The sequence below is a fragment of the Hyperoodon ampullatus genome (genome assembly GCF_949752795.1).
Source record: "Hyperoodon ampullatus genome assembly, chromosome: 16".
Taxonomy (NCBI): Eukaryota; Metazoa; Chordata; class Mammalia; order Artiodactyla; family Ziphiidae; genus Hyperoodon; species Hyperoodon ampullatus.
Window position 1 is genome coordinate 77,405,848 of NC_136929.1, and position 24,581 is coordinate 77,430,428.

The window sequence follows — 24,581 nt, forward strand, 5'->3', positions numbered from 1 at the left end:
CCCGTGTACGGGTGGCTGTGGACACCTGCACGTGCTTTGACAGCCATGCGGTTTGGAGTTGTAGCTGAGGACGAGGGTTGTGTCCAGTTCACAGTTGCCTCCCAGGAGCTCAGTGCCCAGAAGAGGGCACATGCTCAGTAAATATTTGTCAGAGAAAAAATGCAAATACAAGTTGCCTTTCTAGATCTTCCATTGGAAATGCGTTACCTGTTAACAGCTAACGTTAGTTAAACTGATGATTAATACAGTTTATGGAACAGCAGTATTATCCCCCTGCAAACCGTTTACTCTCCTTCAGTCCACTCCTCTGGTGTTTGCACTATTTATGTTTGAGGAGTGGCTAGAAAATGTTACACAACGGTGGCAATGCTTGAAATAATTACCCAAGGTTTGAAAGGCAATTTTTCTTTTTAATACGTGGATTTTCTTTGTTGACATTGATCTGAACCTTCTGTTTTCTGGACAAGAATGTATGCTAGATATACCACCACTAGGCTTACCTTTTTTTTTCCCCAGAGGTTGAGCACAGAAGTAAAATTCCCCAAATGGTACAGAACTACCCACAGCTATCAATTTTGAATTGTTTATTTGGAAAATATGAATTTTGCTCAGCAGTGTTTTCCATGCACAACCTCTGTCCATATTTGGTACAAATTGAAAGTTCTCTCAGTACCTTCTGTCCAGATCAAACCAAGGCTGATTGTAAGTAGGGACAAGAGCACATAAACAACGATGCAGAGGCCGACTCTGCAGGTGATCTTCCTGAACATTAACCATAAAATTAAGATAAAGTGAAGACCTTAATTACCACTGTTTCCTCTGAAAATTAGTGGAGCCCATCAGAGCAGAGTCCAGCGAGAAATGCACAGCCAGCATGCCTTTCACCTACAATTGTTTTAAGGATTTTAAAGCAAGTTAAGAACTTTACTTTTACAAGTAATTGTGTTCGGGGACAGACTTAAGCCTAAAGAAAAGGGTAAAGGTTTAGCTCACTTTGCAGTTGCAGACGACGACTCCACTCCTGATTTCTGGGAATTGAAAGTCTGCAAGTGAAAAAAAATTCTAATTGTATAAACCTGCAGCGATTTATACAAGTATGAGATTCTGGGGTGAGCTGAGCCTCCCAGAGGGAGGGCAGGTCCTATGCAGCCATGTCCACTGGTGACCATCAGCAACAGTGGGATTCAGGGACCCAGGCGGGCTAGAGGGTGAGGGTTCCACCTGCACTTCTAAAAACTCCTGCTGATGAAGTGAAAAACAATGTTTATAAAACGTTTACATGTCAAGTACAGTGTTTTTAATATACTTGCTCAAAGTGGCTAATATAAAAAGTTTCTGCCCCTACTGAAAATAGCTGACTAAACAAGAAGGTATATATTCTACTTTTTTTTAAAAAGGTGCTAAAAAACAGGTGCTAAGTGTCTGTCTGTCCTCGATCTTGTGAGGCTCTGTCCCCTCCCAGCGGTCCTTGCAGCGCTACCACCCATGGTTGCAAGGGGCCGGTGGCCAGGAGCCTCAACGAACTCTGGCGAAGTGGGTCACCTGTGGTGGCCCCAGCCTTGGGCAGCCCACGCAGGGCTGCCACGTGGTTGGTTCCCGACACCTTTCACTGCCCTGTGCTCCTGCCCAAGAGGAAGCCTGGGGGATGCAGGAGGTCAGGCTCGCACGCAGTCCAGTCCAGCGCTGGGTGCTCCGTCCGAGTTTCCTTGGGGCCTCGGGGTCCCCGGGTTGGGGATGGCTGCTCAGGGCTGGGCCGGCTTCTCCAGGCTGGAGTTGGTGCCGTCTGCATCCTTGTCCGGCCCGGGCATGCAGGTGCAGCCCACGGGGATGGTGATGTACTCCTCGGTATAGACGGCGCGGCCGCCCGCACAGGCCGGGGTCCGACGCAGGACCACCGCGGGCACGAGCACTGGGGCACTGCGCAGCCGCACATCCTCCTCCCCGCGCGGCCCGGTCAGGCAGCCCCGGCACAGGCAGTAGGCCTCGGGCAGGTACCTGGGGAAGCGGCCGGGGTCGTAGGAGATCCTGCGGGGAGAGGACAGGCCCTGAGGGCTTGGCTCCTGGGCCGGTGGGCACTGGGGTCACTGACTAATAAGCGAAGGGCTGAAGCCGAGCAGCCACTGGCCTTCACTGTATTTAAGTGAAGACAGTTTACGGCCGTCCCTCAGGCCACATTCCCTGAAAACGCTTTCAGACTCGGCACCAGTGCGCGTAGGACAGGTGTACACCACACAGCCCGCATGCGCAATGAGATGCCCCCAGCCGCCCCGCTTTGCGCCCTCACCACCTCACAGGCCCAGGCTGGGCGGACCCTGGCCTCCCCGCCGCTGACAGAGCCTCAAGCAGAGGCGGCTGCCAGACACCTGTCCAGGGGACCCTGGAGAAGGCCCTGCGTCTCACTGTCCATCAGGGTCCACGTGCCCTCCCCTGTGTCGGCACCAGGATGAGCCTGTGGCTGGACCCTGCCCCTCACCTCCCCGAAACCAGGAGGTCACTGATGGAACCCAGGACTCCTCCCTAACGTCACCTTGCATGGGGACACTTGCCCCACCTCGGGATCGCCAAGACCCCAAACTCTCATTTCCATTCATCTGCCCTCTTACTTTTGGAGCTGGGTCCTTGTGACCCTGAAATCTCAGGTCACAGCTGTGACCTGACCTCTCAAGGGACACACACATCCATACATCCACCATGCACCACGCCCGGGAGGGCCCCCCGAGTGCTGGCCCGAGGGGAGCCTAGGAAGGAAACGAACCAGGCAAGATGTGCCCAAGGGTGCCCACCCCTGGGACCTGGGGCTCCGCAGGGAGGGCGTGGCTAGGCTTCCAGAAGCTTCTCGTCCCTCACACGCAACCTCTGTAGACTAGTGTCCCTCGGCCCTCACCGTGCAGGACTGCAGGGCACCAGCCAAGCTAAGAAGTTTCCCGATGAGAAGGACCTTTTGACAACCAGTTATGAAAGTGCAGAGGCAGGAAGGCACGCGATGGGTAAACTGGGCCGGGAGGCAGAACCTGACCAGCTGTCAAGCATGGGGGGACTGGAGGCCATATCAACCAGGCCAACTGCCCATGGCCTGTGGACAGCCTCAGAAATGGTATCTTCACGCAACAACAAATCCACTTGACACCAACTATGTGCCACTTACACAGCAGGAAAGAACTAAGGCGGGGTCAGGCCTGCAGCCGGAGGGAGGGAGGGGGCCTCAGGGTGCCGTCAAGATGGAGGGTGGTGCTTAAACTCAGGGGCCACGCTACGCTGCCCTGCCCCTGAGCACCCCAGAGGGACATTTCTGAGTCCTTGGCCACCATGTGGATGTGGGGATGAAGTCGGGGGAAAAGTCGGGGTGCCCAGGAGGATAGCAACGGGGGAGCAGGAAGGCCTGGCTCCGACTCCCTTCTCACTGCCGTGCAAGGAACAGCCCTGGAAATCTGTGCGCCAGCAGGAGGAGGGCGGCAGGGCCGGCCTGCGAAGGCACCTGCCTGCCCCCCGGGACACGGAGACCCACAGCAACTCCATCCGGCCCGCGTGCCCACAAAGAGTTGAAAATCTTTTATAAGCATCTCATCACTTTTCCCTCGCTGCTGCCTTTGTAAGAACTTTACTTTTCCAGCTTTTCCACCCCCATAATGCCTCATTCCCATCCCCTACACGGGCACAGGCCCCCCAGCATCCCCTGTCGGGCAGGGGCGGTCATGTCAGGAAAAACCCCAGCTCCTCGGCTTCGCCTTCCGAGGCCCCCACGACCAGCCCCTCACCCACGTACTTTCCCGGCCGTCCGCGTGCCCGACACCCGCCCCCCGAGCGGGACGCCTGGCAGGGGCCGCGGCTAAGCTTTTGCTCAACATGAACTCTCCCCCAAACCAATCTCAGCCAAGACTTACCATGTTTTAAGGTCCAATGCAAGTCATTATCTTAAGAGTTTTCAGATTTCCTTAGTCAGATTTAGCCTCTTCTTTCCCCATATTCTCAACACCTTGGGCCTCTCAGACAGAACTGCACATTTTCCACGTCTTCCCCTGGGAGGGAAGGGTAAGGACTGTATCTGGACGCACTCTCGTGCTCTAACAAGCCCACCACAGCGCCCGCACAGAGGAAGAGTTCAGTAGATGGTACGAGGGTGGTGGTGAGTCTGGACTCCTCAGCTTCCTGTCCTTCAGACCCTGAGGTCAAGATTAGACCCTTACTTACATTAGAAGGAAAGGGAATTTATAATATCTGCAATCACATTCAACATTGTGCTAGTGGTGTTTCCTGCAGTAGGACTATAGATGAAATACTATAATAATCTACCATCCAAGGACTCACCCTCTCAGGGGGTAAATATACGAAGAAACAGAGTTAAACCTGGCCATCACAGCAGAGGAGGCTTCCTGGTAAAGTGGAACCTGGGTGGACTCATCCAGATGAAGAAGGAAAAAGGGCATTTAGTGCAGAGGTCAAAGCCTAGGTTTGAGGGACCACGTCAGGCGCCGCAGCACAGGAGAAGAACTAAGCTGGGGCTGGAGCCTCTGTGAGGCCTCCAGTTGCTAACAGGAATTTGGATCTGACCCTGAAGGCAACAGGGAGGATGTTAGAGAAGTGACCCAATCAGATGGAATTTTAGGTCCCTCAGACTACAGAGTGGAAGCCAGTCTGGAGCCCAAGAGAGATCTTGGCTGGAGATGGAGATTTTTAAATTATTAGCATATGAATAGTGGTTAAGTAAGATCATTCACATAAGTGTATAGAGAGATACCAAATAAAAGAAACTCAACAGAGGTTTCATTCCAAGAGGGAAAAAAGAGGCAGGGGAACCTAAATATTAAAAGAGCTTTGAGAAATCATCAACAAAATGAAAAGGCAACCCACTGAATGGCAGAAAGTATTTGCAAAGCATATATCTGATAAGGGGTTAATATCCAAAATACAAAGAATGCATATAACTCAATACCAAAAGAACAATCTGATTAAAAAATGGGCTCAAGACCTGAATAGACATTTTTCCAAAGAAGGCATATAGGTGTCCAACAGGCACATGAAAAGATGCTCAAACATCGCTAATTATTAGAGAAACGCAGATCAAAAGCACCTCACATCTGTCAGAATGACTATTATCAAAAAGACAAGAGGACTTCCCTGGTGGCGCAGTGGTTAAGAATCCACCTGCCAATGCAGGGGACACGGGTTCGAGCCCTGGCCCGGGAAGATCCCACATGCCGCGGAGCAACAATGCCCATGGGCCACAACTACTGAGCCCGCGCTCCACAGCCCACGAGCCACAACTACTGAAGCCCGCACGCCTGGAGCCCGTGCTCTGCAACGAGAGGCCTGTGTACTGCAATGAACAGTAGCCCCTGCTCGCTGCAACTAGAGAAAGTCCGTGCACATCAACGAAGACACAACACGCTCCCCCCTCCCCAAAAAAGACAAGAAATAAGTGTTGGCGAAGATGAGGAGAAAAACGAAACCCTTGTGTACTGTTGGTGGGAATGTTAAGTTGGTGCAGACACTGGAAAATAATATGGAGAATCCTCAAAAAACTTAAGAATAGAACTACTAATATAGCAGTTCCACTACTGGGTATTTATCCAAGGAAACAAAAACACTAACTTGAAAAGATGTATGATCACTGCATTATTATCACAGCATTATTAGAACAGCCAAGACATGGAAACAACCTAAGTGTCCATTGACAGATGAATGGATAAAGAAGATGTGGCACATATATACAATGGAATATTACTCAGCCATAAAAAGAAACGAAAGTTGAGTTATTTGTAGTGAGGTGGATGGACCTAGAGTCTGTCCTACAGAGTGAAGTAAGTCAGAAAGAGAAAACAAATACCGTATGCTAGCGCATATATATGGAATCTTAAAAAAAAAAAAAAAAGTTCTGAAGAACCTAGGGGCAGGACAGGAATAAAGACACAGAGGTAGAGAATGGACTTGAGGACACGGGGAGGGGGAAGGGTAAGCTGGGACGAAGTGAGAGAGTGGCATGGACATATATACACTACCAACTGTAAAATAGATAGCTGGTGGGAAGCAGCCGCATAGCACAGGGAGATCAGCTCGGTGCTTTGTGTCTACCTAGAGGGGTGGGATAGGGAGGGGATATGGGGACATGTGTATGCCTATGGCTGATTCACTTTGTTGTACAACAGAAACTAACACAGCATTGTGAAGCAATTATACTCCAATAAAGACGTATAAAAAAACAATACTGTATAGCATATTCGAGAGTTGCTAAGAGTACATCTTAACATTTCTCATCGTGCACAAAACTGTGTGGTGACGGACGTTAACTAGATTTATTGTGATCATTTTGCCATATATGCAGATATTGAATCATTATATTGCACACCTAATAACTAATAATAACATGTCAACTGTATCTCAATTTAAAAAATGGAGCGCCTTGAGCAGAGTGATATAAGTACTGGGGCATCGCTGACCTGGTTTACACCAGCCGACCAGGTGCAGCTAGGAGTGGAGCCCCAATTCCCAAGTGTTTTCATCTGGATGAGAAACTATATGGTTGCTTTAAAAACATATCAAACCCTTAGGGACACTGGACAAAACAATGGACCAGCACTGTTCAAAAGCATCACAGCCACGAGAGACAAAGGACTGAGGGGCTGTCACAGACTGAAGGGCCCTGAGCTGCAGAGGCTGGGCCCTGGGGCAGGGAAGAGGCACGAGTAGGAACCCTCTGAAGGTCACAGTTCAGAATATGGCACCGTATCCACGCAGCGCCTCATCTTGGTAATTTTGCTGAGCTGTGATGCTGACATTTGGGCAGTCTGGGTTAGGGGTACAGGGATTTCCTTGCACTAATTTCACAGATTTTCCTGTTACGTTTAAATTATTTCAAAGCAAAGAATTAAGTAATAAAAGAAAAAACTTTATGTTTTAAAAATACAGGACAATCAAGAAAATCTAAACTGGACTATTTGAAGATAAGAAGGAAGTATTCAGTTTTAGGTGTGTTCAATGGTATTGCGGTTTTGTTTAACAAAAAGTCTTTATCTTTTAGAGAAACTGCCAAACTCGTGTGTACACACACACACACACACACACACACACACACAGTGACCGTGTGCCTCTGAACCTGTCTCAGCAGGTCAGCAGTGAGCCTCCTGCGCACAGCCAGGGGTCGGACACACCCGTGCATGGGACCCAGGGGAGGCCCAGGGGTGAGGTGAGGCCAGAGGGCTGGGCTCGAAGGTGGTGGGGGAGGGAGCCAGGGGGAGTGGCGCGTGCGTGTGTCTACATGCGTGTGTGCGGTGGGGCAGGGACTTGCGAAGAAATCTGCGATGTGGCAGGACCCCTGAGCCCAGAGCAGAGAGTCTGGAGTTACGGGTCCCGGAAGCCACAAGGGGTTGTGAGACGCAGACAGGCTCAGGCTGACAACGGGAAGCTCATGCCGACGGCAGTGTAGACGGCGGTGTAGACACAGCCATGGGACAGAATCGGGTGTGGGAGGGAGGCCCCAACCTGAGGGCATAAAGATCCCTTTCAAACAACTGGGGTTTCTCTTTCTACACAGGTGACAGTCCCCGTGTCACGTGCTAGTTTTGTAGGTGGACCTGATGGCCGCCTGGATGTGGTGACGGGTCAGAAGCCTCCTCCGACTAAAAATATCCCCCGACTCCCGCCAGTTGGCCCTAGGGACTGAAGTTTCCACTGTCACAGGGATACCTCTGGCCAAGGCACTGTGACAATGGGACCCCTGCCCACCCCACCTGGGATGGGAACATGGATGGCTCAGCATCAGGGTTTCGTGGCCAGCGTTTCTCTCAGGATAGAAATGTGCTACCACGGGACGGGGTGCAACGCATCCATCCCACCCGACACCCAGTACTGCAGGTGGGGGGCTGGCGGCGACCACGACGGGGGGTGGGCGCGGGGCTCAGGAGGAAAGTCCAGAAGCCCCGGGACACGGGACAGAAATGGGCCCGTCACCCCAACCCCCGGCCTTGAGATTCTGGGAAAATCCTCAGGAGTGCTTTCGGGGTAAAGAAAGCTGCCAGCAGGGATCCTTTGTCACCCCACAAGGACACGCGGTCGAACGGCCCCCAGTGCCCACCCCCTCGGCCTTCCCGCTTCTGCTGCCACCGTGCGCACCCAGCCTGAGGGAACACGCGGGAGCGAGGCCAGGTCCCCTCTGCAGGGACCCCACGTGTGAAGCTTGGCCGCCGGGAGCGACAGCTGGCCCAGCTTAATCCAGAAACAAAGGGCGTGCGGAGACGGGATGGAAACCGAGCCCAGAGGAATGTGAGTGACGGCAGGGCCAGGAAAAGAGCCGCCGGGCCCTGGACGGGGTAGGAAACAATTCGAGGCAGTTCCCCCGCACTCCCCCCAGGAGCGCAGCAGGTCACGGGCGGAGCTGCCACGGTGCTTATGCACAAACCCAGCCCCCCTCTTTGCAAAGCACAAATGAGTTCAATTTCAAACAGCAGAGGCTGTGTGATCACGTCTTTCACAGCAATCCCAAGACCCCAGGCCCCAAAGCCAGGAAGAAGTGGGGAAAGGCCCCTCCGCCCAGAAGCAATGGATGGAACCAAGTGGCCTCAACAGTCCAGGGTCCCCAGACCCCAAGGCCAAAACAGACTTTCTTAAAGGGGTGGCCTGGAGTCAGTGTCCTAAACCTACAATTTTGGTCCAACCTGGTTACCAACCAGCGACACTGGACGAGTCATCGCCCCTGCTGGTTCTCTGCAAAGTGCAGGGGATGGATTTGATGGGCAGGCTGCTTCCTCCACCTTCTTGATGGCAGGACTAATAAAGTGATATTTTTATCAACGTTTTCTGCTTAGAAAAGACACCTGTAATCGACACCTGTAATCCCCTGAGTTTCTAATATATCGGAGACTCTCCCCAAAGTAATCTATGAAGTCAGTGCAGTTCTTGTAGATTTCTCTTAGAACTTGGCAGGCTGATTCTAAAACTCGCACAGAGAGAAAAGGGCCCAGAACAGTCTAAACAGCTGCGAGGAAGCACAGGAGGGGCTCGCTCTACCAGCCTTCAAGACGCTGCTAACGGGAAGACATCGGGCGCCCCCAGTGTCTCTTCCCAAGCGCGTTTCTCCTGGACCTGGGCTATTAAGGCAGAAACAAGGTTTCCAAACTGTGGTTTTCAGAACCGTGTGGCAAGGGGCCTGTTCAACCCCGGATTCCCACGCTTCCCTCCACACTCAGGAGCTCAGCCTGCTGGCCGCCAAGTGACCGCCTGGCTCGTGTCTGGGAGCCCCGGACAGAAGCCCCCAGCACCTCCGAGGGGGTGACTGCACACAACCAGGGCACTTCCCCACCACCCCACCCCCAATCTCAGGACCCTCCCGCTGGACGCCCATGCCAAGGAGTCTAATTAGCCCACAAGGTCACTGCTGAGCCAGCATGGACGGTGGCGCTGGCACCTGGCTTGCTCTCTGCTGGGATGCTGTCCCCTCCCCAGGGCTGTGGAGCTCAGGGGGACGCAGGGCCGGGCCGGGCTTAAAAGCCCCCTGGACAGTCCTGACCAGCCCCGGGGAGGCCGCTGGGCCCGGGTCTGAGAGACCACAGGGCACTGAGGCAGGTCTGTGGTTCCCTGTGCAACGGGTTCGACCGCCAGGGGTGCAGGGACAGGAGATGGCAGCCTCCTGCGCGGTGCCGCCAGCCCTCCTGTTGCTCAGGTTGAGCCGGACGGGCTTTCACCGCGGCTGCCAGGAAGCCCTGAACATGGCCCTGCCCGACGAGAACCTGAGTGTGTGTGTCCCTGGGGAACAGGACATGGGACCAGCTGGGAGGCAGACAGGCCTGACCGCATGGACCCTGAGGCCGTCCCCGCGGGCGCACCTGGCCCTATGCCGGCTAGGACAGCCAGGGGTCAGTGACCCTGGGCCGAGGCCACTGTGCTGCGATCCTGAGCCTGGCCTCGGACAGCCCTGACCCCAAGCCAGGGAGGCCGATGCAGACCCACCGGCTCCTCTGCTACCAGGCTGGTCCCCGCGGAGCCTGGAAGGCCCGGTCCACCCCCCAAGACCCAGCCCTGCACGAGGGGCCCGAGGCCCCCAGGGGCTCAGCCCTACCACCACGGGGCCCTTGGAAAAGGGTGACCCAGTGACTCCGTGCAAGACCTGTCCACCTGGGAGCTCAGGGAAGAGCAGAGACACTTGGAAGGAATCTGGAAGACGATTCAGGACAAAAGCCCTGCCGAGGGACAGAGAAAGGGAACCAGGGAACGAATGAGCCAGAGCTTCTCTAGGGCCCTTTTCTCCCTCAGGGCAGATGCCACGCATTCCGGGCAGCTGGGAAGAATCTCTTCCAAGGAAAAACAGAGCTCCTGCCACGGCCGTCCGGACTCTCCGTCCAAGGAAGCTGCAGAATCTGGCATTAGAGCCACGTCCGCTGCGTCCGTCCTTGGGGCGGGCGGGCCAAGCACCTCGTGCGCGGTGTGAGGAAAAATCCACACGGAACATGAGCCCAGACGCTGCGCCTCGTCCTGGGAGCATTTTGGAAGGTCATTTTCCCCTTGACCGCGGGAGCCAGGCACTCACTGCTCTCCTTCAAGCCTCGTGTGTCGTTTCTGCAAGACCGAGGCCAAGAGGACGTCGGCTCGCGGCAGGCGCGCTCGCCCCCCAGTCCTTCCGCCGTATGAAGGACACAGACATTTGATTCAGGGGACGACGGCGTGGAATATTCACTCATCTTACGTAGAACAAGACCCGGCAGTCAGAGAAGACAACCTTCAAAGCAAAACGAATGGCCTATTTTCAGGAGAGACCGTCACCCCACGACGGCGCTCCCGACAGCGCTTCTATTTTTCACTCTGGAACGTTGGTGGCCGCAGCCCAGCCCGCTGTGTGCTGAGCAGCTCAGAGAAAAAGATCCATGCAGGACTTGGACCAATTAAAGTCACTTATGCATAAAAATATTTGGGGGGAGAAATACCATTTCCTACCAAGCTGCCCTAAATGATGAGTTTCTCCTTCTCTACCCCGGAGTCTGCCTGCGCGCAACGCCGAGTGCTGTCACTGGAGCCCCGCCCCCGCCAGCAGTTGACGGCCTCCGTCCTTTCCTCCCTCCCTGCCCTTCATAACAGAAAGGACACGACACCTGTGCTGATACACAGGCAATACACAGATACCCGGGAAGCCAGAAAGGCTTTGCTTCTAAATCATGAGAATAACGAAGCCGGGCGCCAGGCGGCAGTGAACTTGCCAACGAAAAACAGACAGAAGCAAGGTCTCCCCAGGTTGAAAGATGACCGGGGCCGGCGGGCGGGCGGGTTGGCCGGTGCTGCCCCCTGCCGGCCACCTCCCTGCGAGCCGCGGCTCCCGTCCGTGGGGAGGAAGAAAGGAGGAAGAAAATAAACTGGACACAGTCTGACCGTGCACCCGGGGGGAGGGGGCGCACGAGAGAAACAAGCGGGAACATTAGAAGGGGGCGGACCTTCTCTACCACGACGCTCCTCACCTCTGTACTTTCTCTAATTAATATTCTTTTACAATTTTAAGGACAACATAATGAAGAAAAAGCGATGTCCACAGCACCGCCTCGCACAGTGGATTGGACAACTGGGCGACACTTGTTGGGGAAGGGGCGCGGAGGCGACGCTCGGGGGTGGCGTGGCGGACGCAGGGTCGGAGGAGGGGCGAGCAGAAGCGCCCTTCCTGTTTCTGCCCTCCTGAAACCAGCGTAGCTAAATATCCGCCCACCGGCTCGTGGGAACCTGCAGGTCATCCCCGCGGGCATCTCGCTGGCCCGGCCGGAGACAGTGGTGACCTTCCCCCTGCCACGAGCTGGGAGCTGTCGCTGCTGCCGCCCCTGCTCCCAGCGTCCCCTGCTGAGAGTTCTGGCCACAGAGCAGAGCCAACCTGGGTTCTCCGTGCGAAAATTCCACTTTCCTGGCGCTTCCTAACACCCGGCCAGCGCCCCTGCTGGTACCCCCCGTGCAGGCTCATCCGTACAGGGCCGATGTGCCCACAAGCGGGTGGTCCCCCTGCCCCTCCCGTTAGGTCCCTCGACCTCCCCGTCACCCCTCCTCTCCTCTCCTCCTTGTCCTGTTTCTTCTTCTTTCCATTTATTCCCTTGCTGCTATTGTGACCCATGGAGTTGTTTATTGCAAAATAAACGTAGGTGTAGTTGCTTAAATTCCCCGGAGGAATTTATAAAGAAAAGTAGCAAAGCCTAAAAATAAATTGTTGTGCATTATTCACATCCTAGAGAAAAGTTACCTTTAGACTAATACCCAAAATTGAGAAATATAAACAAGTAAAAATTACTTGGAGTCTTGGTGGATGTGTATCTTTGGGGTGTCAACATAAATAAGCAATGTGTATCTTTAAACTGTAATAAACCTCAGTATTCCTACAATATGTTTCTTACTATGTCAATGTGACTTTAAAAAACTTACTGAGCAATCACATTGATTTTATTTTTGTCGTATTTGTTTCTAAAGCTTAAGAGAAACAAACATGATGACACAAAGTAAATGAGAAAATACTTTTATATTCTGGGGGCTGAATGTTGCTTTTCTAACAGCCCGTATGTGGGGAGCACAGCCAGGGGACCAGAGCGGTCTGGACCTGGGTCCTGGCTCTGTCCCCACCCAGCTCCTTGTGTCCCCAGGCTGTGGCTCCCTGGGGCTCTAACCTCCGTGAAGGCAAGTAAGGCCTCTGCCGGGAGCCCATAACCAGCGAGAGCAAACAGTTCCCTTGGAGCCAAGACTCTTGGGAAATCGAAGGCCGGCGTGACCCGCTGAAGCTTCGTTTCTTTAGTATCTGCTCTTTCCTCGTGGTTGGTAAATTTCCCTTTCGGCTCTCCATTTTAAAGTTAAGATGTTTTGGCCCCTTTTTTGGAGCTTGGCCGTGATGGTGGAGCAGGAAGACCCCCAAGCTCACAGGCACACCAAAATGACAAATATTTACAGAGCAACTACCAATAAAAAAAAGACCAGAACCTACCAGAAAAGATGTTCTACAACTAAAGATATAAAGAAAGAAGCACTATGAGGTGGAGATGGGTAGTAGGGGCAGAGAGTATACACAGGACATGATACTGTGCATAGAGAATCCTAAAGACGCCACCAGAAAACTACTAGACTCATCAATGAATTTGGTAAAGTTCCAGGATACAAAATTAATACACAGAAATCTGTTGCTCCTATATACTAACAATAAAATATCAGAAACAGAAATTAAGGAAACAATCCCATCTACCATTGCATCAAAAAGAATAAAATACCTAAGAATAAATCTACCTAAGGAGGCAAAAGACCTGTAGTCTGAAAACTATAACATACTGATGAAAGCAACTGAAGATGACACAAACAGGTGGAGAGTTATGTTCTTGGATTGGAAGAATCAATATTGTTCAAGTGACTATACTACCCAAAGCAACCTACAGATTCAATGGAATCCCTATCAAATTACCAATGGCATTTTTCATAGAACTAGAACAAAAAATTTTTAATTCATATGGAAACATAGAAGATTCCAAAGAGCCAAAGCAATCTTAAGAAAGAACAACAAAGCTGGAGGAATCAGGCGCCCTGACTTCAGACTATACTACAAAGCCACAGTAACCAAAACAGGATGGTACTGGCAAAAAAACAGAAATATAGCTCAATGGAACAGGATAGAAAGCCCAGAAATAAACCCACGCATCTATGGCCCATCTATAACAAAGGAGGCAAGAATGTACAATGGCGAAAAGACAGTCTCTTCGATAAGTGGTGCTGGGAAAACTGGACAGGTACATGTAAAAGAATGAAATTAAAACATTCTCTAACACCATACACAAAAATAAACTCAAAATGGATTAAAGACCTAAATGTAAGACTGGATACTATAAAACTCTTACAGGAAAACATAGGCAGAACACTCTTTGACATAAATCTCAGCAATATCTTTTTGAATCCACCTCCTAGAGTAATGGAAATAAAAACAGAAATAAACAAATGGGACCTAATTAAACTTAAAAGCTTTGCACAGCAAAAGAAACCATAAACAAAATGAAAAGACAACCCACAGAATGGGAGAAAATATTTGCAAATGATGCAACCAACAAGGGATTAATCTCCAAAATATACAAACAGCTCATGTAGTTCAATATCAAAAAAAAAACAAGGAACCCAATTAAAAAATGAGAAGGCCTAAATAGACATTTCTCCAAAGAAGACATAGAGGTGGCCAAAAAGCACATAAAAAGATGCTCAACATCACTAATTATTAGAGAAATGCAAATCAAAACTACAATGAGGTTTCACCTCACACCAGTCAGAATGGCCATCATCCAAAAGTCTACGAACAACAAATGAGGGACTTCCCAGGTGGTCCAGTGGTAAAGAATTTGTCCTGCAATGCAGGGAACATGGGTTCAATCCCTGGTCGGGGAACTAAGATACCATATGCCGTGGGGCAACTAAGCCCGTGCGCCACAACTACTGAGCATGCACACCTCAACTAAAGAGCCCTAGTGCCACAAACTACAGAGCCCACGCACTCTGAAACCTGTGCACCACAACTAGAGAAGAGAAACTCACACACTACAACTAGAGAGAAGGCTGTGCGCCACAACTAGAGAGAAGCTCACACACTGTGAGGAAAGATCACGCATGCCGCAACGAAGACCCGACACAGCCAAAAATAAAAATTAATTAATTAATTAAAAAAAAAAGAATTTAAAAAATGAACTATAAATGCCGGAGAGGGTGTGGAGAAAAGGGAACCCTCCTACACCATTGGTGGGAATGTAAATTGGTGCAGCCGCTATGGAAAACAGTTTGGAGGTTCCTTAAAAAACTAAAAACAGAGCTACCATATGATCCCACAATCCCACTCCTGGGCACATACCCAGAAGAAAACATAATTCAAAAAGATACATGAAGACTTACCTGGTGGCGCAGTGGTTAAGAATCCACCTGCCAACGCAGGGTACATGGGTTTGAGCCCTGGTCCAAGAAGATCCCACATGCTGCGGAGCAACTAAGCCCATGCGCCACAACTACTGAGCCTGCATGCCTAGAGCCCGTGCTCTGCAACAAGTGAAGCCACCTCAATGAGAAGCCTGTGCACTGCAGAGAAGGTAGCCCCTGCTCACCACAACTAGAGAAAGCCCGCACACAGCAGTGAAGAGCCAACACAGCCAAAAAATAAAAATAAATAAAATAAATTTTAAAAAAAAGGTCTACAAACAATAAATGCTGGAGAGTGTATGGAGAAAAGGTAACCCTCATACACCATTGGTGGGAATGTAAATTGGTGCAGCCGCTATGGAAAACAGTATGGAGGTCCCTCAGAAAACTAAAAACAGAGTTACCATATGATCCTGCAATCCCTCTCCTGGGCACATAACTGGAAAAGGTGAAAACTCTAGGGACTTGCCTGGTGGTGCAGTGGATAAGACTCCGCACTCTCAATGCAGGGGGCCCAGGTTCAATCCCTGGTCAGGGGACTAGATCCCACATGCATGCCACAACTAAGAGTTCACATGCCACAACTAAGGAGCCCTCCTGCCACAACTAAGGAGATCGAAAGCCACAACTAAGGAGCTGGCAAGCCACAACTAAGGAGCTGGTGAGCTGCAACTAAGGAGCTTGACTGCTGCAACTAAGACCAGGTGCAACCAAATATATAAACATTTTTTAAAAAGATGAGAACTCTAATTCTAAAAGATACATGCACCCCAGTGTTCACAGCAGCACTATTCTCAATACCCAAGACATGGAAGCAACACAGATGTCCATCAACAGATAAATGGATCAAGAAGGTGTGATATATATACACAATAGAATATCAGCCATAAAAGAATGAAATAATGCCATTTGCAGCAACATGGATGGACCTAGTGATAATCATACTAAGTGAAGTCAGACAGAGAAAGACATATCATATGATATCACTTATGTGTGGAATCTAAAATATGGTACAAATGAACTTATTTACAAAACAGAAACAGACTCAGACATAGAAAACAAACTTGTGGTTACCAAAGGGGAAGGGGAGGAGGATTAATTAGGAGTTTGGGATTAGCAGATACAAACTACAATATATAAAATGGACAAACAAGGCCATACTGTATAGCATGGGGAATTATATTCAGTATCCTGTAATAAACCATGATGGAAAAGAATATAAAAAAGAATATATATACATATATGCATGTATATACATAACTGAATCACTTTGCTCTACACCAGAAACTAACACAAAATTGTAAATAAGCTATGGTTCAATTTAAAAAAAATTTTTTTTAAACCAGTTCTAAGAGGGAAGTTTACAGTGATACACACTCAGGAAAAAAGAAAAATTTCAAATAAACAACCTAACCTTACACCTAAAGGAACTAGAAAAAGGAGAACAAACAAAACCCAAAGTTAGTAGAAGGAAAGATATCATAAAGATCAGAGCAGAAATAAATGAAATACAGACAAAACAAAACCAATAAGAAGATCAATGAAACTAAGTGCTGGTTCTTTGAAAAGATAAAGTTGATAAACCTTTATCCAGACTCATCAAGAAAAAAGAGAGAGGGCTTCCCTGGTGGCACAGTGGTTGGGGGTCCGCCTGCTGATGCAGGGGACACGGGTTTGTGCCCCGGTCCGGGAGGATCCCACACGCCGCGGAGCGGCTAGGCCCGTGAGCCATGGCCGCTGAGCCTGCGCATCCGGAGCCTGTGCTCCGCAACGGGAGAGGCCACAACAGTGAGAGGCCCGCGTACCGCAAAAAAAAAAAAAAAGAAAGAGAAAGGGTCCAAATCAATAAAACCAAAAATGAAAAAGGAGAAGTTACAACTGATACCACAGAAATACAAAGAATCATAAGAGATTACTATAAACAACTGCATGCCAATAAAATGGACAACCTAGAAGAAATGTACAAATTCCTAGAAGTGTACAATCTCCCAAGACTGAACCAGGAAGAAAGAGAAAATATGAACAAAGCAATTACCAGTAATCAAACTGAATCAGTAATTGGGGGGAAAAAAAAGAAAAAAACTCGCAACAAACAGAAGTCCAGAACCAGATGGCTTCACGGGTGAATTCTACCAAAAATTTAGAGAAGAGTTGAAGAGTTGATTCCTATCCTTCTGAAATTATTCCAAAAAATCAGAGAGGAAGGAATGCATCTGAACTCATGCTATAATACCAAAACCAGACAAAGATATCACACAAAATAGAAAACTACAGGCCAATATCACTGATGAACATAGATGCAAATATCTCCAACAAGACATTAGCACATTGATTCCAATAATACATTAAAAGGACCATACACCATGATCAAGTGGGATTTATCCCAGGGATGCAAGGATTTTTCAATATCCATAAATCAATCATTGGGATACACCACACTAACAAATTGAAGAATAAAAACCATTATGATCATCTCAATAGATGCAGGAGAAGCTTTTGACAAAATTCAACATCCATTTCTGATAAAAACTTTCCAGTAGTGGGTATAGAGAAAACATACCTCAACATAATGAAGGCCATATATGATAAGCCCACAGCTAACATCATACTCAATGCTGAAAAGCTGAAAGCATTTACTCTAAGATCAGAAAGAAGACAAGGATGCCCACTCTCACCACTTTTTATTCCACATAATATTGTAAGTCCTAGCCACAGCAAACAGACAAGAAATAAAAGGGATCCAAACTGGAAAAGAAGAAGTAGAACTTTCACTGTTTGTAGCTGACATGATACTATACGTATAAAATCATAAATACAACCCCAAAAAACTATGAGAGCTCATCAACGAATTCAGTAAAGTTGCAAGATACAAAATAAATACACAGGAATATATTGCATTTCTATACACTAACAATGAACTGGCAGAAACGGAAATTAAGGAAACAATCTCATTTACCATATCATCAAAAAGAATACTTAGGAATAAATCTAAGGAGGTAGAAGACCTGTACTCGGAAAACTGTAAGACACTGATGAAACAAACTGAAGATGACACAGATAGAAAGATACACTGTGTTCATTGACTAGAAGGATTTATACTGTCAAAATGACCATACTACCCAAGGCAATCTACAGATTCAAAGCAATCCTTATCAAAACACCGATGACATTTTCCACAGAACTGGAACAAATAATTTTAAAATTTGAACGGAAACACGAAAGACCCTGAATAGTCAAACCAATCTTGAGAAAGAAGAACAGAGCTGGAAGAATCACACTCCCTGAGTTCAAACTATACTACAAAGCTACAGTAATCAAAATAGTATGGTACTGCCACAAAAACAGACACACAGATCACTGGAACCAAATAGAGAGCCCAGAAATAAACCCACACACTTATGGGCAATTAATCTATGACAAAGGAGACAAGAATACATAGTGGAGAAATGACAGTCTCTTCAATAAGTGGTGTTTGGAAAACTGGACAGCTACATGTAAAAGAATTAAATTAGAACATTCTCTAACACCATATACAAAAGTAAACTCAAATTGATTAAAGACCTAAACGTTAAGATCTGACACCATAAAAGTCCTAGAGGAAAACATAAGCAGAACACTCTCTGACATAAATTGTAGCAATATTGTTTTCAATCTGTTTCCTAAGGCAAAGGAAACAAAAGCAAAAATAAACAAACTTAAAAGCTTTTGCACAGCAAAGGAAACTACTGACAAAAAACAATCTACTGAATCGAAGAAGGTATTTGCAAGTGTTATGACCAATAAGGGGCTACCATCCAAAATACATAAACAGCTCATACAACACAATATCAAAAAACAAAAAAACCAATTAAAAAATGGGCAGAAGACTTGAATAGACATTTTTCCAAAGAAGATATACAGATGACCAACAGGCACATGAAAAGATGCTCAACGATGCTAATCAGAGAAATGCAAATCAGAACCACAATGAGATATCACCTCACACCTGTCAGAATGGCCATCATCAAAAAGAACACAAATAACAAATGCTGGCGAGGATGTGGAGAAAAGGGAACCTTTGTGCACTGTTGGTGGGAATGTAAATTGGTGCAGCCACTGTGGAGAACAGTGTGAGGATTCCTCAAAAAAAAAAACAAAACAAAAATAGAACTACCATATGATCCAGCAATTCCACTCCTGGGTATATATCCAAAAAAAAAGAAAACACTAATTCGAAAAGATACATGCACCCCAATGTTCACTGCAGCATTTTTTACACTAGCCAAGATATGGAAGCAATCTAAGTGTCCATCAACAGACAAATGGATAAAGAAGACGTATATACATATAGAGTGGAATATTAGCCATAGAAAAAGAATGAAATTTTGTCACTTGCAGCACTGTGGATGGACCTGGAGGGTATTATGCTTAGTGAAATAATTCAGACAGAAAAAGACAAATACCATGTTGTCATTTGTATGTGGAATCTGAAAAAAACAAAGAATATAACAGAAACAGACTGACACAGAGAAGTAGTGGTTGGTTACCAATGGGGAGAGGGAAGGGGGCGGGGCAAAACAGGAATTTGAACTTGTTGTCGTTAATACCGAACTGTCCTGCAGACAAGCTGTGGCAGTCACACCCCCGGTGTAGGGAGAGCCTTCCCCGCACACCGTGCCAGCTCGGCTGGACGGGCGCGCCCACCAACACAGCTCTCTCAGTACAGTGATTTTTTTTGTTTGTTTTTTTTAACAAGAGTTAGCTTTTTGTTTTTTCTTTTTAATTTATTTTGGGCTGTGTCGGGTCTTTGTGGCTGCGCAGGCTTTCTCTAGTTGTGGCGAGCGGGGGCTACTCTTCATTGCGGTGTGCGGGCCTCTCATGCGGTGGCTTCTCCTGTTGCAGAGCACGGGCTCCAGGCGCGTGGGCTTTAGTAGTTGTGACACACGGGCTTAGTTGCTCCGCGGCATGTGGGATCTTCCCAGACCAGGGCTCGAACCCCTGTGCCCTGCATTGGCAGGCGGATACTTAACCATTACACCACCAGGGAAGCCCCTTTAATATTTATTTAGTTGGCTGCACCAAGTCTTAGTTCCAGCACTCAGGATCTTCGTTGCGGCATGCAGGATCTAGTTCCCCAACCAGGGACTGAAGCCGGGCCCCCTGCATTAAGAGCGTGGAGTCTTGGGCTTCCCTGGTGGCGCAGTGGTTGAGAGTCCGCCTGCCGATGCAGGGGACGTGGGTTCGTGCCCCGGTCCGGGAGGATCCCACATGCCGCGGAGTGGCTGGGCCTGTGAGCCAGGGCCGCTGAGCCTGTGTGTCCAGAGCCTGCGCGTCTGGAGCCTGTGCTCCGCAACAGGAGAGGCCACAACAGTGAGAGGCCTGCGTACCGCAAAAGAAAAAAAAAAAAAGGAAATAAAGAGCGTGGAGTCCTAACCACTGGACCACCAGGGAAGTCCCAGTACAGTTTTAATATGCCTGAGGGCGAGGTCTGCCCACCTTTCAGAGTTGGGGTCATGTGAGTTCCCTCCATGGGGACTGACCACGGCCTCTGTCTTCCTTTCATCGGGTCTTTTTTTTTTTTTTTTTTTAACTTTTATTGGAGTACAGTTGCTTTACAATGTTGCTAATTGCCACTGTACAGCAAAGTGCATCAGCTATACGTATACATATATCCCCTTTTTGGATTTCCTTCCCATTTACGTCACCACAGAGCACCGAGTAGAGTTCCCTGCGCTATACAGTAGGTTCTCATGACTTTTCTATTTTATACATGGTGTCAATAGTGTGTATGTGTCGACCCCAATCTCCCAACTCATCCCACCCCCTCTTCCCCCCTTGGTATCCATACCTTTGTTCTCTACGTCTGTGTCTCTATTTCTGCTTTGTAAATAAGATCTATACCAATTCATCGGGTCTTTTTCTTGGTTTGTAGGAGCTCTTCATGAAACAAGCCCTTTGTCACATGGGTTGCAAGTATTTTTTCCCAGTTTGCCCTTGTATTTTTTTTTCCAATTTTGCCAAGAAAAAATGGCAGATAATTATGTAATTAAATTTATCAATCTCCTCTTTAATGACTTTGGGGGCCTGTGAGCTACTAAATAGGCCTTCTCCACTCAAGTGTATAAATATAATTGACTGCATTTTTATGTATTTTTGTGGTTTTACTTTTCACGTTTAAGTCTGAGTCATCTGGAACTTATTTCCATACAAGAGTGAGATCCAATTGTATCTTTTCAGCTGGTTACCCAGTCCCAACGCTATTTATCGAATGATCCATCTCTCCCCTAAAGATACGGAAAGCACCTTATACTCCTAATTTCTATTTTAAGGCCTAGCTTACACAGCTGAAGTGGTCCTTTCTGTGCCTTTCAGGTTTGACGTGCAGTCCATTTCCCCATCCATCTTTAAGAGTTCTCTGTTTGTAGCCTTAAATAGCACTTCTGAGTCTGAGCTGACGCAGCACAGGTGAGGCCGCTCTTCCGCCCGCGATCCCGCCCGGCAGTAACGTCTAAGCACACCACTTAGAAGAGGCTCCGGGGTGCCACGTGTATTGCTTTTTCTAATGTTCCCAGAAACTCGGGAGGCGGGGAGGTGATCCGAGGTCAGGGCGCAGGGCGCAGGGCGGGGTCTCCTGGCAGGGCCGGCTTCAGCGGCCAGCCAGTCCCCTGCAGCGGGCTGCAGTCCCGGCCCGTGCCCATCCTGGAAACCATCCTTCCCGCAGAGCGTGCAGCCATCGGGCCTCCCCGTGCTCACTGAAGGGCGAGCTCACGAGGCTCGAAATGTCTGAAAAACGATGCAGGCGTAGCTCCTGGCCCAGGCCCGTGAGGAGCAAAGGCTCCCCAGGCAGAACCGTGCGATGCCGGGTTCCTGACAGCTACCTGCCCCGGCCGCGCCCTGCTCCCTCCACTCTGGGGTCTTTCCTGGGGACACACAGGCGTCAGTGCCAGCAACGTACAAGGGCAGCTCAACGCCACCACGCGGAGCTCTCGGGCTGACACCTCCCGGTCTGCGCTCCAGCCCCGACCTCTCGCGAGACCACACCTCCGCCCGCGTGCTCTCAGGGACCGAACTCAGCAGCCCGGCCCTGAACTCGTTTCCTCCAGGGAGCCTGCTTCCTCATCCTGTTGCTAAAATACGTCCACAACCCAAGCCAGACGCGTGGCAGACGCGCCCAACAGGAGGTCCTGAGTAACAGTTACTCTGCTGCCTCGTGGTCCTCGTGGTCCACGGGCCGCGGCCTGGCCTGGGAGGAGAGCATAGTTTGTTGTTCCGCGATGCCACCTCGCACGTCAAGGGTGTGACATGAGGCTAGAAAGAGAGGGGCGGGACAATAACCCACCCTTTGGGGCCCTGGGATTGGTGGGGAGAAAGAGGAAAAGGCGGAGAAAAAGCACCAGCGTGAATGGCTGACAGGTGTGTCCCGAGGGCACCAGCCGCTGTCGGGAAGAGCCAGCACGCGGGGCGGAGGGGGCTGCGCGCCACGGCAGGCGGGGGAGGTCTTCCCACGTCCCCGCACAGCCCACCGTGGGGACTGGGACGCTGTGGGCCCCTCCGTCCCACACGGAACCATCCTCCACTAAGTCCCTTTTTCTTTAAGCAGTGCCATTCACATTGGTCCTGGTCTCACCTCCTCCACCATCCTAGCTGCGTGTGTCCAGTTTTCGCCCCTCAGGGACAGCTTCTCGAAACACGAGTGGCTGTATGGCTTCCTCGATCGAAAAAACACCCTCAAGGACAAATATCAACCTTGCAACACTGCTAAGGGCAAACCCAGGCCTGCGCTCCCCGCCCCCCGCCCCCCCGCCTGAGCTCCTCACTCCCTTCCTTTCCTCCGGGTCACCCCGTCCCGTTCCCGAGGCTGCAGCGGTGAGGGATCCCACCTTCTCCAGCCTGACTGAGAGCCCCTCAGGACGGTGACACTCCGCAGCGACAGCAGGGAAGGAAGCGGACGGCCATACGTGCGCTGAGGGCACTCCGGCCACACTGTGCCCCGTCTGCACACCGCTGCTTTCCTGCGAGATGACTTCTCCCCCGAGCGACCCCGGAATGACGCCCGTCCTCCAGCTCGATGCCCCTCCGCCCTCCCCCTCCCCCCCGCTAAAACCACCGCACACTTAACTCCTCGTGTCCAATCACGTCCCGCCTCGTTTGCTCCCCGATGACCGCCACCCCCCCCCCTCCTGTCGACCACAGGCTTGACAAGCTCAGAGGGTCCAAGGCCAGCAGCACCTGGACCAGCACAGGCGCCCGAGAAACGTCCGCAAGACCCCACATCAGACCCCGCACAGACCTCCTGCGCAGAGTCCTCTAACAATCAACGAAGGCTCCCCGGGCTCGGCCGCGTAGACCCCACTTAACCACGTACTTGGCAAGACACAGGTGCTCAAGAAACTGGGGCGTCTCAAAGACCGGAAAGGTGAACGGAGGACGCGGGTCCCTCGGAGGGAGCTGCCCGGCCTCTGCGGTAAGGAGCTGCTACCGCTCCGGCGCCCCCCGCGCCCCCCGGCGCGCCCGCTCACCTGTAGGCCCAGGGCGACACGCTGCGCAGGTTGGTGGGCGGCCGGAAGCGGCGGTCGGCGGGCCTGCCCCCGGCCGGGCAGCTGGCGTTGCGCGCCTGCTCGCGCGGGCCCAGCTGCAGCGTGTGGTGGAAGGCGCCGAGCACGCCGGCCGCCAGCCGCCCGTACAGCTGCTCCAGGAGCTCCTCGGGCCGGTCCGCGCAGCCCCGCGCCCGCGCCGGCCGCCGGCCCGCCCTCGGGGCGCCCCCCGCCCGTCCCGGCGACAGCGCCAGCAGGACTCCGGCCACCAGCGCCCAGACCTGCGGGAGAGGCCGCGCTCAGCGCCGCGCGGAGGAGGGGCCCGCGCCCCGCCCCGCGCCCCCGCCCCCAGGGCCCCGCCCCGCGCCCCCCGCCCCGCGCCCCCGCCCGGAGCATGGGTGCTGACCACGCCGGCCCCCGCGCGCCCTCCCCGCCCGCGCGCCGCCCGCGAGCACCCCGGGGCCCTCCCCCGCGGCGGCCCGCTCGCCCCCCGCCGCCGCCGCCCCGAGCCGGGGTCCGCGTGGGCCGCGGGTGCGCGGTGCGCGTGTGTGTGTGCCGGCCGGGCTGCTGCGCCGCGGGCTGCGAGTGCCTGTGACGGCGCCCGGGCCCCTCGGCGGCCCCCGCGTGTCCTGGGCGCGCGGGCCCCACGAGGCGGCCCGGGACGGAGGGCGGCGGCCCCCGGCGCCCGGGGACCGAGACGCGACCGCTGCGCCGCGAACTTACCGGCGGCCCCAGCATCGCCCCGAAGTGGCTCCGGTGGTCGCGGAGACGCGGACACGTCCCGAGCGGAGCCGCGCGGCGCTGAGCGGAAGGAGGCGCCTCGGCTGGAAGGGAAGTCGGCCGGGTCCGGCCGCCGCGAAGAGCCTCCCGGAGGAAGGCTCCGCGGGAGCGGGACGGGCACCTGGAGAGGCGCGCGGGGGCCTGGAAGCAGCTTCTTCGCCACGACTTCCTCTGAGGGACTGGAGATGGAGAGCGTTCCGAACGGGGGGCGGGGGCGCTTCTCCTTCCCCCAGACACCAGGAAGCGGTCCTTGTCTGCCCCACTAGCACCTCCGAAATCCAAAAACCAAACATTCTACCCAGCTTGCACTTTTATGGCTGGAACTGGGCATCCTTGGGCGCTACGGGGTCGGGAACTCCTGCTTCGTGATGCCGGGACTGTAAGCACGTGCAGTCATGTAAAATAAGCCTA

General features: G+C 51.2%; 1 protein-coding gene across 1 annotated transcript; it reads right to left on the bottom strand.

The window, feature by feature from the left end:
• Nucleotides 1–1,742: 1,742 nt before the first annotated feature.
• IL17D (interleukin 17D) lies at nt 1,743–24,128 on the bottom strand (the record flags this gene model as incomplete). The annotated part of the gene is made up of 3 exons (XM_079721859.1): nt 1,743–2,025; nt 23,376–23,671; nt 24,114–24,128. The coding sequence occupies 3 exons, from the start codon at nt 24,126–24,128 to the stop codon at nt 1,743–1,745; spliced, it is 594 nt and encodes a 197-aa protein (XP_079577985.1).
• Nucleotides 24,129–24,581: the final 453 nt, after the last annotated feature.